The 16,572-nt window shown below is 42.4% G+C and overlaps 2 protein-coding genes across 3 annotated transcripts in view; both read left to right on the forward strand.

Moving 5' to 3' along the window:
• Positions 1–10,765, forward strand: part of si:ch211-106h4.4 (MAM and LDL-receptor class A domain-containing protein 2) — a 49,224-nt gene extending 38,459 nt beyond the window's left edge. Inside the window, exons 37-53 of one of the 2 annotated variants that reach the window (XM_061838578.1) lie at positions 12–111; positions 260–419; positions 1,415–1,535; positions 1,629–1,772; positions 2,537–2,724; positions 2,781–2,835; positions 3,055–3,131; positions 3,691–3,856; positions 5,998–6,216; positions 6,293–6,471; positions 7,724–7,961; positions 8,033–8,192; positions 8,266–8,380; positions 10,032–10,152; positions 10,233–10,329; positions 10,413–10,488; positions 10,568–10,765. In XM_061838578.1, coding sequence (XP_061694562.1) covers positions 12–111; positions 260–419; positions 1,415–1,535; positions 1,629–1,772; positions 2,537–2,724; positions 2,781–2,835; positions 3,055–3,131; positions 3,691–3,856; positions 5,998–6,216; positions 6,293–6,471; positions 7,724–7,961; positions 8,033–8,192; positions 8,266–8,380; positions 10,032–10,152; positions 10,233–10,329; positions 10,413–10,488; positions 10,568–10,660 — 2,309 coding nt within the window. In that variant the 3' untranslated portion in view covers positions 10,661–10,765. The remainder of the gene's footprint in view (positions 1–11; positions 112–259; positions 420–1,414; positions 1,536–1,628; positions 1,773–2,536; positions 2,725–2,780; positions 2,836–3,054; positions 3,132–3,690; positions 3,857–5,997; positions 6,217–6,292; positions 6,472–7,723; positions 7,962–8,032; positions 8,193–8,265; positions 8,381–10,031; positions 10,153–10,232; positions 10,330–10,412; positions 10,489–10,567) is intronic. The other variant, XM_061838579.1, reaches the window with a different exon arrangement.
• Positions 10,766–13,169: 2,404 nt separating this feature from the next.
• LOC133511387 (peptidyl-prolyl cis-trans isomerase FKBP1A-like) lies at positions 13,170–16,077 on the forward strand. The gene is made up of 4 exons (XM_061840264.1): positions 13,170–13,308; positions 13,394–13,441; positions 15,206–15,318; positions 15,936–16,077. Exons 1-4 carry the CDS (start codon positions 13,272–13,274, stop codon positions 16,059–16,061), a joined length of 324 nt encoding a protein of 107 aa, XP_061696248.1. The 5' UTR covers positions 13,170–13,271; the 3' UTR covers positions 16,062–16,077.
• Positions 16,078–16,572: the final 495 nt, after the last annotated feature.

Raw genomic sequence — 16,572 nt, forward strand, 5'->3', positions numbered from 1 at the left:
TGGCCTCTCAGGCTTCTACATGAGCGTCAACTCGAGTCAGGCGTCTGCGCCGAGCGAGGCCCGACTCCAGAACTCCCGTCTCCCGCCCTCATCGCCCTACTGCCAGATTATGTACGTTCGTCGCCTTCTACGCGGTTGTTGAATGTTTATGTAACACACGGCTCAACGTGTCGTCCATGGCGAGTTGCTCAAGCCCCGTCCAGTTACCTCCACAAATCCAACGCTATCAACTCCTTCCTTCCTTCGTTCCCCGGTGCAGGTTTCACTTCCACATCAGCGCCAAGTGCGCTGGCTCACTTCAAGTGCTGACGCGGCACGCCGGTGGAAGTGAAGCAATCCTGTGGTCACGCAGCCGCCACACCGTCCCCCACTGGATAGCCGAATCTCTGCCCCTGGGGCCTCACCTGCAGCCTTACGAGGTGCCCAACACATTTGCGTGGATTTCTGTTTTCTTGCTTTTAACGGATTCAAATACTGTAATTCGTAAAATTATGTATTTGCGCATTTAGATTTCATTATGTCATTTGGAACACGTTTAAAAAATCAGGCCCAACATTAGGTACACTTGCACAATCAAACGAGCTCAATTAAGATAAAAAAAATAATAATGCCTACAATAAGATAATCATAACATGACTATGGTTTTATATAGCCCTTTTTTAGATGTGCAATGACACTTTTCAGAAACAACAATAACATAAATCAAAATATGAAACGTGTCATTTAGAAAGTAATAAGAAGACAAATCAAACTAAGTAAGGCATTTATTGTATTAAAATATTTTGGGTCATTTTATTACATCAGTATAAAAAATCGAGAATAATATAAATAAAAATAATTCATGATTTTATTTGATTTATCAATTTAATTTAAGAGAATTTTGCTTTTTGGAAAGTAATGAGAAAACAAATCATTGAGTTTCCGCTGCTTTTATTTTAATATAATTGAATCCATTGATTTAACATAGATTACAAAAAATCTTATGAAATATTTATGATGAAATATAAATATTTAAGCATTAATTTCAAAATGTATATAATTACATTAAGTACAAAAATATTGGAAAAATAATCCTTAGTTCTCTTTGACACCTTGTATGACGGATTAATTAAACAATGTGTTTATTTTTCTACAACTCGGTATGATGTAGTGAAGTGCGTTCTTTTTCAAAAAGTGAATTTTTTTTCACCTTCAATTCATATCATATATCATTGAAAACCATCTTAAATAGTGTGACACTGCACACAATGACTACTTTATGAGAGCGTACAGTCAAGTTTGTGCAAGTCATTTTTACATGTCAGAGTGGGAAACTTCAAACCGTTGCTTCTAAAATGTAAATATTTCACATTTATTTTGTATTTATAATGTGGCCCTCAATTTAAGGCATTCACGTATCATCGCTTTTCCTCAGGTTACGTTCAGTAGCTGGAATAATGCAACTCGGGGAGACACCGCCACCACGACGGAGGCTTGCGTTGTCGCAGTGGACGACATCTCCTTTCTGAATTGCCACCGGTCCTTCCATCCTCCCGGTAAATGACATCCGGCTGCTGTGAGTTCTCATCTTGAAATGCGCAGGTGGAGTCTTGACTCGTGGTTTTTTGCGTTTGCCACCTCCTCCTCAGCGCTCTCGGTTTTCGGTTGCACTTTTGAAGAAGGCCTTTGCGCATGGACCCAGGGGGCCGATGAACAGCTGGACTGGCTCAGTTGGTCGGGCCCGACGGATACGCCCAACACGGGGCCTGCGGGCGACCACACGACGGGAAAAGGTTGGCATGACACGATAAAACAGTTGCTCAAAGGGTCGATTTGATTTTTAAAAGGTAAGATGAGCTAAGGACAATCATATAGTAGAATTTTTTTTGGGGGGGTGATTCTGTGAAATATTGATGTATATTATCATTTACTGCCAATTTTGAGTTTATTTTGTTTCAATAAAATGATAATTAATGAACTAAAGGTTTCTTAATTAATGATATATGATTATTTTGTTACTTTTAATCACTAAATAAAAATTCAACAACCAATTAAATGGTTGATTAAACAAGTTTAAGGGGAAAAAAAAATATAAAAAATATGCAACGAACATCCCACATCCCAAAAACATGCTTGGTAGGTTAACTGATGAATCTAAATTGCCCGTAGGTGTGAGTGTAAGAGTGCATGGTTGTTTGTATGTGCTGTCCAATTGGCTGGCAGCTAGTTCAGGGTGTACCCTGCCTCCTGTCTGAAAGTAGGTCGAATTGGTTCCAGCACTCCTGGAACCCTTTTCAGGATTAGTGGCTCAGAAAATTGATTCATGTATGGATTATCCTGTAAGACTTTAGATATTCTAAATGTTGAGTGGGCCTGATATATATGAACAGAGCAGGCCGTAGATGGCCTATTCTTTGTCCAACCCTGCTTTTAAACCTTCCATTTTTGGTAATTATTCTAGAAACACCATTCACAATCAGCATTTGGCATTAGATTTCATATATTTGTCCTATGTTGCATTCATATGCACATCCTAGTTGTTATTGTTGTGCCGCAGGGATCTACATCTACATCGAGGGCTCCCATCCAAGCGCAAAGGGTGATGTTGCCCAGCTCAAGTCTGCACTGCTGCCACCTGCAGTTCAACAGGGGTACTGTCTCGTGTTTTGGTACCACATGTTTGGAGCCACTGTGGGTTCTTTACGAGTCTTCCTTCTGACAGCCGAATCGATGGAGAAAACTCTGGTAAGGCACACAGTCATTATTGATATGTTTGTGATTTGATCATTTCTATATTGCAGGGTGACACAGTGGTCGACTGGTTAGAGCACCTGCCTCACAGTTCTAAGAACTGCGGTTTGAATCCCGGCCCCGCCTGTGTGGAGTTTGCATGTTCTCCCCGTGCTTGCGTGGGTTTTCTCCGGGTTTTCTCCCATATCCTAAAAACATGCATTTGTTGGAGACTCTAAATTGCCCCTGGGTGTGATTGTGAGTGCGACTGTTGTCTTTTTTCATGTGCCCTGCGAGTGACTGGCGACCAATTCAGGGTGTACCCCGCCTCCTTCTCGAAGGTAGCTGGGATCGGCTCCAGCACTCCAGCGACCCTGAAGATTAGCAGCGCAGAAAATGGCTGGATGGACGGTGTGCTAGTGGTTTGTATGTCTGCCTCGCAGATGTCAATTTGCACATTCTCCCGCTGCTTACGTGGATTTTCTCAGGCTACACCGGCTTTCTCGCACTCTGCCAAAACATACGTATTAGGTTTATCGAAGACTAAATTGTCCTGTAGGCGTGAATGTGAGTGTGAATTCTTGTTTCTCTGAGTGTGCTCTCCCGATTGGCTGGCGATCAGTCCGAGATCCACTCCGCCTTTTTCCCTAAAAGTGAGTTGGGACAGTCTCCAGGTCACCGGGGACCCTGATGGGGACAAGAGCTGTAGAAAATGGAAAGACGGATAATACAGACGATCGATCTCAACTTTTATTTGTTGCGATGCATGACTTCCCTCTACTCTGGTGTGGATTGAGAAATATCTAGAAATCTCCCATCGACTTTCTCTGTGTTATGCTTTTATCACGGTTGTGAAACGGCCGGTTACAAAAGAGCTTCAATTTGTTCTCTGTGCAGTTTCGGTGCATACTATGGTGTTGCACAAATCTCTCCTCACATCCTCATTGCGGGGAGTGATTCAGACCTCTGTCTTTCCTGTAGGTGTGGCAGAAATCAGGGAACCAAGGGGATGAGTGGCGTGCGGCGCAGAGTCACGTGACCCTCCCACGTGTCCACCAGGTGATCGTGGAGGCCAGTGTGGAAGGCAAAGCGGGAGACATTGCCATCGATGACATCTCGCTTTTCCCCGGCGCATGCCCCGCCTCTGGTATTTATTGTGACCCTTCTTCTTCTTTTTTTTTTTTTTTTACTGCTGCGTTTAAGTGCAAAGCGAATCTTTCAAGTCATTCAATACATCGAGTGAAGTAACCCAGCTGGACCAATACGACATAACAGTAGTTATTATTGCAGTTCTGTGGTTTACAGCTCGATACATACATACGCTTAACCAGACACACATCCTGCTCCTGCTATCCATAAATTTACAGGCAAATACAGTAATTCCCGGCCTATGGAGCGCACCTGGTTATAAGCCTCACCCAGTGCATTTGTAAAGGAAATACCATTTGGTACATACATACATACAGCGTAGCTGTGTAAAAGGCGCAAGTGCCCACATTGAAACACGAGATATTTACAAAGACAGTACACAGAGAGTTTAACGCTAGCTCCGCCGCACTAACGCTCATGCTAGCGCCACACTAGCGCCACGCTAACACTAGAGTCATGCTAACGCCAGCGCTGCGCTAACAGGGCCGGTTTAAAAAAAAAAAAAAAAACTGGTAAAAATCACTGAGACATGGCTGTGACACGCTAGCGCAGCGCAAACAGGGCCGGACCGGTAAAAGTGACTTCCTCGCCACATGTATTCCACCGGTCTCGCTCTTACCTTTTCCACTCAAGGGCCCCCTTGCGGCCGTTAGAAAAAATGCACAAATTACCCACATCACCACATAAACCGTAGGGTTGAAAGCGTGTGGAAAAAAGTTGCACCTTATAGGCCGGAAATTATTGTAATTTCATTTTCATGCATGAATTTGAGATCATCCATCCATTTTGTACTGCATACCGTTTGTCCTCCTCAAGCTACACAGAAACTTGGATACAATTTACCTTGCGTACATGTAAAAACATGCATGAATGTCTAAAAGGACACACACTTACATACAAATGTACAAACAGTATATAAGCGTGAATAGGTGTACTTACTGTATATAAGTCATATATGTCATAGTTCAAATTTCATTGACTACAGTAAAGCCTCGGTTCTCGAACATACCCGTTTTCGAACGAAAATTTTGAGATTTCGAGAAATCGGTATTCGAACGCCCCTGACAAAACCCGAAAATAAGATCAGATTGTGCGGCCAGACCAGCTGACCCACGACGCGCTTTGTTGTGAATTTCCACATTGACAGAAATAACATAATGCGCGCGGCACAATCAGATGACCCACCCACGACGCGCTTTGTTATTGTCAATTCGAACGCCCCCCGAAAAACCCGCAAATAACATAATACGCGCGGCGCAACCAGCGCACTTTTGTTTTTCTTTATAACGCAGCCTCTGTACACATACGTGTCCCGGTACTGTTTTTCTTCTTATGGAGGACTGCCGTATTAACCCCCAATCATGGCACCAAAGAAGGAAAGTTGCTTGTTTAAAGTTATTCTGCACTTTTGTTGATAAAAAAAAAAGTTGACAAGGCTGGGGACCAAGTCGCTACAGATATGGGAATGCACTCCCACCCTGGCGTACTCCACCACTAAAGCAGACATTTTAAGCAAAAAATAAATATGTTTCTTAAATTATTTTATTATATAAAGTATTTAAACTATACATGCATTCCTACTATGCAGTTTATTATCAGGAAAAGCTAAAAAAAATGCTTTAAAAAGCCAACTTTTTTTAGGCTTGGAACGCATTATTTCTTTTTCCATTCATTGTAATGGAAAACATCGATTCAGCTTTCGAACAAATCACTTCTCGAACTGTTTTTTGGAGCGAAGGGTGGTCGAGAACTGAGTATATGGCAGACTATATGGTGAAACTTATGGTACAACTTCATGTGGACCATGCAACGAGTGAACTATTCTAAAAATGTGCACCGGGGTAATATGTTTGATTAACATGACTGCATATAAACCCAGTAACACGACTAAGGTGAATTTGAACAGTTTCAAGGAACTATAGTTGGGATGTTGAATAACACAAATTTATGAAACATAACATTTCGAAAGGATATAATCTATATCCAAGGTATTTTAAATTATTTCCTTAATTGCATGTTTTGTGCATACACAAGTGCATACTGTACACTAAAATTTACATCTATAAACTTAAAGATATACATACATTACATATACTGTCGATTCATACAGAATGTAAATCTATTGAACATATTGTGTAGATGAATGTGATTTTGAGGAGGGAAGCTGTAACTGGCAACAGCAGAGCGATGACGATGACGACTGGATCCGACAGTCGGGCCCCACCCCGAATCCCAACACGGGCCCCGAAAACGACCACACCACCAACGCGCCCGTGGGCCACTACTACTACCTGCCCTCCTCCAATCAGGACATCTCTGGTCAGACCGCCTCGATGTTGTCACCTGTTTACCCCCCAGGTGAGTCCCTCAGTCTCGGCTATAAAGCAGGGAGTCGGACTACCATCCAGCAAGTGTTTTTTTTCCCGTCTTTTAGGAAAAGGAGCTTGTGTGCAGATGTGGTACCACATGTATGGCAAGGGCGTCGGCACGCTGAATGTTTACCAGCAAAGCGAAAACGGGGTACGAGCGCTGATTTTCTCCCAGGCACGTGACCAACGCAGGCTGTGGAGGTTCGCCCAGGCTGCGCTTCAGCCTTGGCTTCAACCATATAGGGTAAGTCCAGAAATTCTGTGGAGGCAGATTTTCCACAAAATTCGAGTTGAATTTCAAATTGCGTGAATAGGGCTTCAAAATAGTCTTTCAGTCACCGCAAACCCGTCGATGATTGAGTTGTATCTGCTCACTGACACGATGTAAGGGACTCACTCAAAACACTTCACACTCAGATGATTCACTTATATAGGGACACTGATTCCCAAAACCGTGCATGACTCAAATGATTCAGGTGTATCGCTTCCCAGACTAACCGAAAGACCCAGTTTGTTTGGTTGGATCGGTTTACTGACTCGGGTTTGCATATGAACCCGAAACTCCTGACTCATATGATTCTGTTGTATCAGTGTATCAGTTCCCTGACTCAAGTGAGCAGGCTCCCTGGAAGCAGGTTGGATTGATTCAGACATATTTGGCTCACTGACTTGATGAGTAGCCGACTCAGATGAATAAGTTGCATTGTTTCTTGACCTCACATGACAGGATTCATCGGACTGTAAACTACAAACATTACACTTTCAGATGATTCGATTGTATCAGTCCACTGATTCAAGTTTTTGGATTCTACAAAGATGAGATTGACTCATTTGTGTGAATGTTTTCGATTCAACTTAAAAAGACTCCCCAGAAACTTTTCAGACTCAGATGTCTGTTCAGTCAGTATCAGTTCACTGGATCGAGTTAGTACAGCGATTTCCAACTTTTACAGAGCCAAGGCACATATTTTAAAATTGAAAAATCCTAGGGCACACCAACAAAAGTAAATGTCGCTAAAAATGGATCAATTAATTACCGTATGTACTTCCTGCCATCTAATAGAAGAGGATTTTTTTTTTGTTCTGTCTGTCTTTGTGCCTCACTGGCATAAATAGATGAATAAAGAGCCATTATTTCTTGGAATAAATGTTTTTTTTTTTTTTTTTTAGCAATTACATAAAATTGGATAACTTCCCACGGCACACCTGAAGAGCGCTCACGGCACACTAATGTACCCCGGCACACTGTTTGGGGATCACTGAGTTAGTAGACTCAATTGAATCACTGCATGACTCAGATGATTCAGTTGCATCTCACCAAAAACTTAGCAGACTCATATCTCATATTTTATCTGGGACTGACTAAAGTCAAACAGCCTTACTTGAAAAAAAAAGGCAAAGTATGATGATTCTGTTGTGCAATACGGGCTTAAGTTAGCCGACTCTTCAGACTCGGTTGATTGTGACGATTAGTGTCGTACTTTATTCTGTCTCAGCTCGTGGTGGAGGGCGTAAAGGCCGGCCCGACCCGGGAGGGCGACATGGCCTTCGATGACGTCCGCGTGTCAGATGCCGAGTGCCCCCCGCGTGACGCCTGCGACTTCGAGCTCAACATGTGCAGCTGGAGCAACGTGGGCGGAAGAGTGGACCAGAACGACTGGCTCCGAGGCAGGGGAGCCTCCCCGAACCCGAACACGGGACCTGGCGTGGATCACACCACCAACATGCCATACGGTTGGTCGAGTGACGACTATTTATGTGCATTTTATATAACTGGTGTTTATAATTCCACCATCTTTCTTTAGGTTACTATCTATATGTGGACAGCTCAGTTGGTCAATGGGGTGACGCCTCCTTCCTCATCAGTGATGTGCTCCAACCTTCCACTAGAGGACACTGTCTTACATTCTGGTACCACATGTTCGGTCCCGATGTCGGGATCCTTCGGGTCTACATTAATGACAGGTAGCCAAACATTCGGAAGAGTTTTACCCTTTAGGATTGATTATTGGTAATGGATTTCAATGTTGTCTTACAGAAAAACACACGACAGTGGTAACGAGGATGGCATTCAGAAGTGGGTCGAGATTGGGAACAGAGGAGACAAGTGGCTGAAGGCCAGTGTGTTTGTGGAACACGACAGTGCATTCTGGGTAAAATTTCGATTATTCATTGGTTTGATTGATCACTAAGAATTATTTTGATTAATTGTTTACGCCTCACTAGCCCTCAAACACACACACACACACTCTCTCTATCGGGATCCGATTTTGATCGACACAAGTGGTTTGGATTTCCCACACAAAGTCCATCGAAAGAAGAATAATTTGGGGCAGTTGAGAAAGTCTGATCTCACGGTTGCAGGCCTTTTGTATCACAATAACAATAAACCACAATATAATACGTTTGCAGTTCCTCTATGAAAAATATGAGCGCTTGCATTTTCTCACATCATTTGGAAATGACATTAAATAGACCCAATCGCTGATTGTGTGGGGATACATTGCCTTGACTTTGGTGCAGGCAGCGTGGGTTCAAGTTCTCACACAGTGAAAGTGAGGGCAAATGGTTATCCGTCTTTATATGCGAATTTGATCCGATGATTCAGGTAGCCCGTCATTTTATTCAACCACTTATTATTGCTAATGGGTGAAAATAAAACATTTCACTTTACAGTGAGGAAAATAAGTATTTGAACTCCCTGCTATGTTGCTATATATAAAAAGGTCCACGGTTGGAGCAATCATTAGAAAATGGAAGAAGCTAAACACGACGGTCAATCTCAATCGGAGTGGAGCCCCATGCAAGATATCACCTCGTGGGGTCTCAATGATCCTTAGAAAGGTGAGGAATAAGCCCAGGACTACATGACAGGACTTCGTCAATGACCTGAAAAGACCTGGGACCGCCGTTTCCAAGGTGACTGTTGGTCATACACTAAGACGTCATACTTTGAAATCACGCGTGGCATGGAAGGTTCCACTGCTTAAACCAGCACATGTGAAGGCCTGTCTTAAGTTTGCCAGTGACCATTTGGATGATACAGAGGAGTCATGGGAGAAAGTTTTGTAGTCAGATGAGACCAAAATGGAACTTTTTGGCCATAATTCCACTAACCGTGTTTGGAGGACGACGGTTGATGAGTTCCATCCCAAGAACACCGTCCCTGCTGTGAAGCGTTGGCGTGGTAGCTTCGTCCTTTGGGGGTGTTTTTCTTCACATGGAACAGAACGACTGCACTGTATTAAGGAGAGAATGACCGCGGCCAAGTATTGGGAGATTTTGGGGAACAACCTCGTTCCCTCAGTCAGAGCACTGAAGATGGATTGTGGCTGTGTTTTTCGACATGACAATGACACGAAGCACACAGCCAGGAAAACCAAGGAGTGGCTCCGTAAGAAGCATATCAAGGTTCTGGTGTGGCCGAGCCAGTCTCCAGACCTAGACCCGATAGAAAATCTTTAGAGGGAGCTGAAACTCCATGTTTCTCAGCGACGGGCCAGAAACCTGTCTGATCTAGAGAAGATTTGTACGGAGGAGTGGGCCAAAATCCCTCCTGCAGTGTGTGCAACCCTGGTGAAGAACTACAGGAAACATTTGACCTGGATTTTTCTTTTTTGATTATCTCTCTCACAGTGGACATGCACCGACGCCGAAAATTTCAGACCCCTCCACGACTTCTAAGTGGGAGAACTTGCAATACAGCAGGGTGTTCTAATACTTATTTTCTTCACTGTATATTTCCATGCAACAGGAAGAATTGTGTGTTCTACTAAAGCAAACGTGTTTGTTTTGTGCCCCCAGTATGTGTTTGTGTATCAGAGGGGTGAGCTCGCAGGTGGGGACGTTGCCCTGGATGACATCAGCATCCTCCGCGGACCCTGCTACAGCGAGCCCATCGTTGACCCCGTCGTAAATAACACTGGTAACCTTGAAACGTTCGACAGGATATGTTTGATACTATTTGTGTGCGCGAGGGGTTTTCATGTCGCGCTATTTGTGCAGATACGTTGACTGTGGGCCTCGCTGTGGGTCTGACTCTCCTCGCTGGAGTGATTATCTTGATCTTCCTCCTTAGGTTGAACTCGACTCGCTGTGCAAAGTATGGATTATGCATACAAATATATGTACCCAATATATGCTTTCTCTTTATTTTATTTCTATATTTTCTTTTTGTTTTCTCAGGGGCAGGTCATCAGCGACGAGCGACAATGTTCTCAGTCGGAACTCCGTGTTTGACCTTTTTGACTGCAGAATAAAGGCGAGTGATTTAATGACGATTTTTCGGATTCCATGAAACATAGTTAATAATAAATCATAAAAAACATGTTTCCTTACAGGGCACAGAGCATGGAAGTGTATCTGACATGTCCTTTTTTAACAATTTGTACAATGGCGCTGCTTGCGAAACCGACACAACTTCAAGTGCTTAGCATCATCATCCTTTTTTTTTTTTTGTTTTGTTTTGTTTTTGTCCCTATCAAACATGTAAAAGAAGAAGAAGTGAAGTTTTATGATAAAAGATGCCATACTTTTGATTGTGTGTTATAGTTATGGTCTGCCTGTTCGACATCATGGTACACTTATTTTACGTCAGTCGCAACCCATTTTTTTTTTAGCAATGAAGAAAAATAAAGAAAATTATGTATTGTTCAAAAATAGCCTTTGAATATATAAAATATGTTATATAATATTATATACTAAAAAATTAAAACTCATTATTAATAATATAAATTATTATTAATATTATATATCGTATATTGTTGTTATATTATATTGTAATTAATATTAAGAATAATAATATAGAAAATATTAGATATATTATTTTAATATGCTTACATGTTCAAAATGTCTTTCAGAGCACTTTATTTAAAAAAATGAGTTAACATGACAACTATAGAGCTGCAAAAAAATAGTGTCCTTTCACGATTTACGTTATAGTGAGCGAACTCTGGCGTGTTAACGACTGCATGTCTATATTTTTAAAAATTGTAAAGAATTAAAACAATAAAATGACAACAAAAAAAAGTCCACCAGAATTTTCTTTCTTTTTTTTTTTTTTTTTTTTTTTTCTCAGGGAGAGAGTACTTTTTAAACTGGTCATTTTTAACCACAACCTAAAAAACTCACTTGGATTGATCTGTACAAGGAGGAGGACATAAGCCCACAGGACATTACACCTTCATAGTGTAAGCAGAATAATTACAATATGTTATGATTGTGGCATCAAACTGCCCTTAAATTATGAGGTTCCTGTGATGACTTTGACGTTTATAGGTGATTTTTTTTTTTTTAGTAGTTTCCAGGTTCATACAGTTTTATATATCACGTCCTGACCTCAACCCGATTGAGATGCTGCGGCATGACCTCAAGAGCAATGGACCTTTCCGACCTGTCAATCACTCGTACAATAATAGCCAATCAGATAGCCGCATTGTCTTAACCCCTGGCTGGACACGCCCCTGCCGCCACGTTGTCCCAAAAGCAATGCTGGTTGTCAGTAGCGTGCGCTTGGAAAAGTTTATGTTATGAAGAAAATGGTCCTCAGATGCACTTGGGGAACGTGCAATTCTGATGAAAGATTTCATTTTCTAAAGGCAAAAACACAGTTGAGGAAGTGTCTACGATGGATTAAGACACGCGGAAGAGCGCACGTACAACTAAATGTGGACAATATCAACAAACACAAGGCTGTATGTTCGAGGGTAAGTGAGGGAGAAGTGTCTTCTCCGAGTTTGATTGAATTATCATCAGTGCAGGAGAACAACTTTCACTTTGTTAGCGTATCACAGACCTTCTGCAGGAAGTGTGTCATGTTTTATGCCGAAGAGTCGGGTTAGGGATACGTAAATGTGCCACCTCATGCAAGAGAAATGTTTATTTGCCCATTTGTATCACATGAGACTTTGAGATAGAGCACTGGGTTTGATTACGAGCCAAGTCAAATGAATACACCCACTCACTTGTAAAGACTACAATGATATTACTCGTGATCTTTCCAAGTAAAAAGCACTCACACTGCTTTAGATGCGCAATACGATTCCACTATTTTATCCTGTTGGATTTCAATATGAAGTTTGTGGGGCGTGAAACTTTTTCGCATCGATCTCCAACATTTCGCTGGTAACTCTGACATTGCATCCTGCTCCGTCCAAAATCTTAATTCCGTGTACATATCCTCGCGTGAAATAGTTGAGACATCTCTGTAAAACTCTCTTGGAAATGTCTGACGCATTTAACACAAAACATCCCGGAATATTATCTGGAATACGCGATAGAGAATCGACTTCAAACCTGTTCTGTTCAGTCGCCATCTTGGGGGCTTGCGGGACATGGCAACTGTAGCTAAGGGGGGCGGAGCTTAAGATGGCCAGTTGGAAAGGTCCATTCACACCAGACATCCCAGGAGGAATCTTGCAAAACTGCAGCACTTTTATCACGAGGAATTCTCCAATATTCATCCGGGTTGTGTTGCACGTCTGATCTGCAAATACAATAAACTTTTGTTCGAGGTTTATTGCTACCAAAGTAGGACCACCCAACTATCCCATCCCAGGGATCACTTTTTCCTCCCTGTCCTGTGAAAGTTTATTTTCGCTAACATTATATTGTATAAAGCTGTTTGTGTGATGTTAGACTAGGGACTTTTTGTTCATTCTTTTGATTTAGATGAATATCAGACTACATCTGTGGAATAATTCACACAGAAATATTCAATTTTCCTCCCATAGTAAGTGAAGAGGATGTCACAGAGCAAATTTTCCAATTCAAGATATAAATATAGGTCAAGCTCCTGATACTGTTAAAGCCAGAAGAGAAGGGCCTGCTGTTTTACAGTACAATATAATATTGTACGTATACTACAGTGCAGGTAGTAAAAGCATGAAGGTGTAATTCATACTCCGGACTGGAGGTGGCGCTACTGTGTAAACCTTGGGGGCTCTTTAAGCCAGAAGGAGTGGGCCTACCACCGGAAGCTTCAACCCACACGACCACCGCCCCGGCGAAGCGTGACAGACAGGGCCTCAGCCTCTCTCGCGAACAATGGGTGTCACCGTTGATGTCGTAAAGCCAGGAGACGGTAAAATTAATTGATTTTTAAAAAAAAAAAAAAAAAAATCTCATCAATTAGAGAAAAAAAAAAACGCCAGCATTTTTCTTTTCAGGCAAGACATTTCCGCAGAAAGGCCAAGCCGTCACTGTGCACTACGTCGGTGAGCTCCTTTTGTTTTCTACACTTGGGCTACCCTCGAGGAAATTACTGTTTTTCCTCTTCCTTTTCTTTTCTTTAAAAAAAAAAAAAAAAAAAAAAAACACTTCACCTTGACGTCAGCACGTAACTGTACCGGGAATCTCCATTATGATTTGCTAATCTATGTATTTATTTAACATCCATTTCATTTTTGACTTTGGAGTGGTAAGCCAGCGGTCTGTCAATTCATACATTTAGAAACCGAACGCAGCCTCCATTTTCATTCAATGAAACTTGGCCCAGCGCACTGCTTTTGCATGAAGTCATCCTCTAAAATGATATCGTTTGTCTATCATTAAGACAGCCTAAATATAGTCATTTGAATGCCCGGTTGACGCGAGCTCTCTGGTCGAACCCAATCGGCCATTTGCGCCATTTTGGACCATAATGGAAAATTGAAATTTTTTGCAAGTGTGTTTTCAATATACACCTAAGGAATTGAACAGTTAAATTAGTTATTGTATACTTTTTTTCTAGGAGTGAAATTTTCACATTTTTCCAAGAGTATGGTGACGTACATTTAGTAACGGTCCAAACTACTCTTAAAGTATTACAGGAGCGTGACGTCATAACCATCATCTCCCTGTCGTCAGTGCAGCACAATAAAGTAACGATAACTGCAACAGTTACACGTCAAATAAATACGGTGTGTACAGTGTTATTATGACCGTTTTTCCCCCACAAAAATGCCCACCTTTTAACTTTGGGAAAACTCTGCACGGCATTGGGTTTTAATCCAAACAATGTAGAATGGCCCATCTTACCCTGTAAAAAAAAAAAATCTTCGTATTCCTCGTATGTAGAATTTTCACTACATTGGGTTATTTGCCCTTGTCAGGAGGTGGACTGCACTTTGCGTCATTTTCTGCCAAAGCATATTTTCCAGGTTAAAGATGCCAATGTGCCGTGCACACCGTGGGCTGGTCAAAACTGCAAAATTTGGTAAAGCCATCTGACATTGTTTGTTCTTTGTCTCTTTGCTGTCAGTTGTCGATTACAGCCAAGTTTAGCACGCACAACTCGTGCCAATTCTGAATTTGTAGATCCAAAATGGGCCGTGGAAAATTCTGTGGTAAGGTGCTTTTTGCGGGTTAACTATTTCATGTTTTCCAATTGAGTCACAAATGTTCATTTCTCATGTTTATCTTTTTCGTCCAAGTTTTGGCTGTGGTATGTCCAAATGGTGTTGCCCTACAATTCGTTATCGGGTCTGACTTAAGCTTGATTTTTAATGCTAGTAGCAATATCAATCCATTTTCTTCACTGCTTATCCTCACGAGGATCGCGGGGAGTGCTGGAGCCTATCCCGGCTGTCAACGGGCAGGAGGCGGGGTACACCCTGAACTCGTCGCCAGTCAATCGCACGGCACGTAGAGACAAACAGCCGTACTCACAATCACACCTAGGGGCAATTTAGAGTGTCCAACCAATGTCGCATCTTTTTGGGATGTGGGAGGAAACCGGAGTTCCCGGAGGAAAACCACGTAGCCACGGGGAGAACATGTAAACTCCACACAAGCGGGTCCGGGATTGAACCCCGGACCTCAGAACTGTGAGGCGAATGCTTTCCAGCTGAGCCCACTGTGCTGCCAAGTAGCAACATAAAATTTGTATTAAAAAAAAAAAGGATGATTTTCTCTCGCGCTCTCTCGTTGGGATTACAATTTCAACTTGACTCACAAAAAGCTTTTTTTTATTATTATTTTTTTTGTTTGTTTGTTTCCAGGCAAACTGACAAACGGTACAAAGTTTGACTCCTCCCGGGACCGAGGAAAGCCCTTCAAGTTCAACATCGGGAAAGGTGAAGTCATTCGTGGCTGGGATGAAGGCGTAGCTCAGGTAAGGGAAAAAAAAAAATACACAATTGGACTGAGAGGTCCAATGATTAATTGATTAAATGAGATTTTGAGACTCACATAAAATTGTACAAATACTTAGAATTTCAGACTCTGTCTTGGTTTTTCAGGAGAAAAAAAAAACCCATTGGTAAACCTCTTTTACTTTGGAAAGCAATTACCATTTTTGCCTATTTTCTGACACATTACAAACGAAATCTGTAACGGAATCGCAATCAATGTGTCAATTTGGGAAAAATGTCACACGCCAGAGGATTGTTGCGGTTCACACGAGAAGTGACGTCTCCCTGATGGACTTAAATGGATGGGACCGGTTTCAGGGATGATCCTGGTCCAAGTCCTTTGGCGATAAGAAAGCTGGTCTGCGCCATCAGGAATGGGAAGACAAAAACAAAAATGTGTTAAACTCGAATGCAAAAAGCAGAGCATAAAAGTCGTTCGCTTTGCAAAAATGTTCAATACCGTCCGTCATGAACATCCAGATGACAAGAATGGGGGGGATTCAATTGTTGGTTGAACCCAACCTTTTGAGGTCATCCTCAAGGGAAATTTCCTCCCTCATGTGAAGCGTCCTCCATTTTGTTTTTTTTTCCCCCCCAGATGAGCGTGGGGCAGGTGGCGCGCTTGACCTGCACGCCGGACTTCGCGTACGGCAGCTCGGGCTTCCCTCCCGTCATCCCGGCCAACGCCACTTTGGTCTTCGAAGTGGAACTCATCAGCGTTTGAGCATTTGGGGCTTTTATTTTTAACCCCCCCCCCCCCCAACCCTCCCCCCCTCTCCCCTCGTTCCGCCTCATCCGCCAAAAATGAAGATGGTGTCAGGGGCATTTGCAATCATCAGTCTTCTCCTCCCTCCTCCTTTTTAAATATGATTCATACCGTCCGAATAATCTTCTGTTTGTTGGATATTGTAGTGGAGCAGGGTTTGTATTTAAATTTGACTTGACACTCAGGTGCCCATCTTAAGCAGTTTGCTGTACAAAGAGCAGCTCTTGTCATTCCGCAGTGCCGCCAATTAGCGCTAAACGCCAGACGTACTTTACAGCTTTGGCACACAGGCAAAAAAAAAAAAAAAAAAAAAATGGACGACGCGTAGAAACGACGACGTAGGCCTCTGACTGAAGCACCGCTTGTGTTGTACCAGGATCTCAAGTGTCCTTGCTTATCATGTTGCGCTTTTAGTTCCTCTGCAGGCAACCGGTACGAGTAGTCCCACCCCCACCCCCACCCCGCCCAG

This window comes from Syngnathoides biaculeatus, chromosome 13 (assembly GCF_019802595.1).
Source record: "Syngnathoides biaculeatus isolate LvHL_M chromosome 13, ASM1980259v1, whole genome shotgun sequence".
Lineage (NCBI taxonomy): Eukaryota > Metazoa > Chordata > Actinopteri > Syngnathiformes > Syngnathidae > Syngnathoides > Syngnathoides biaculeatus.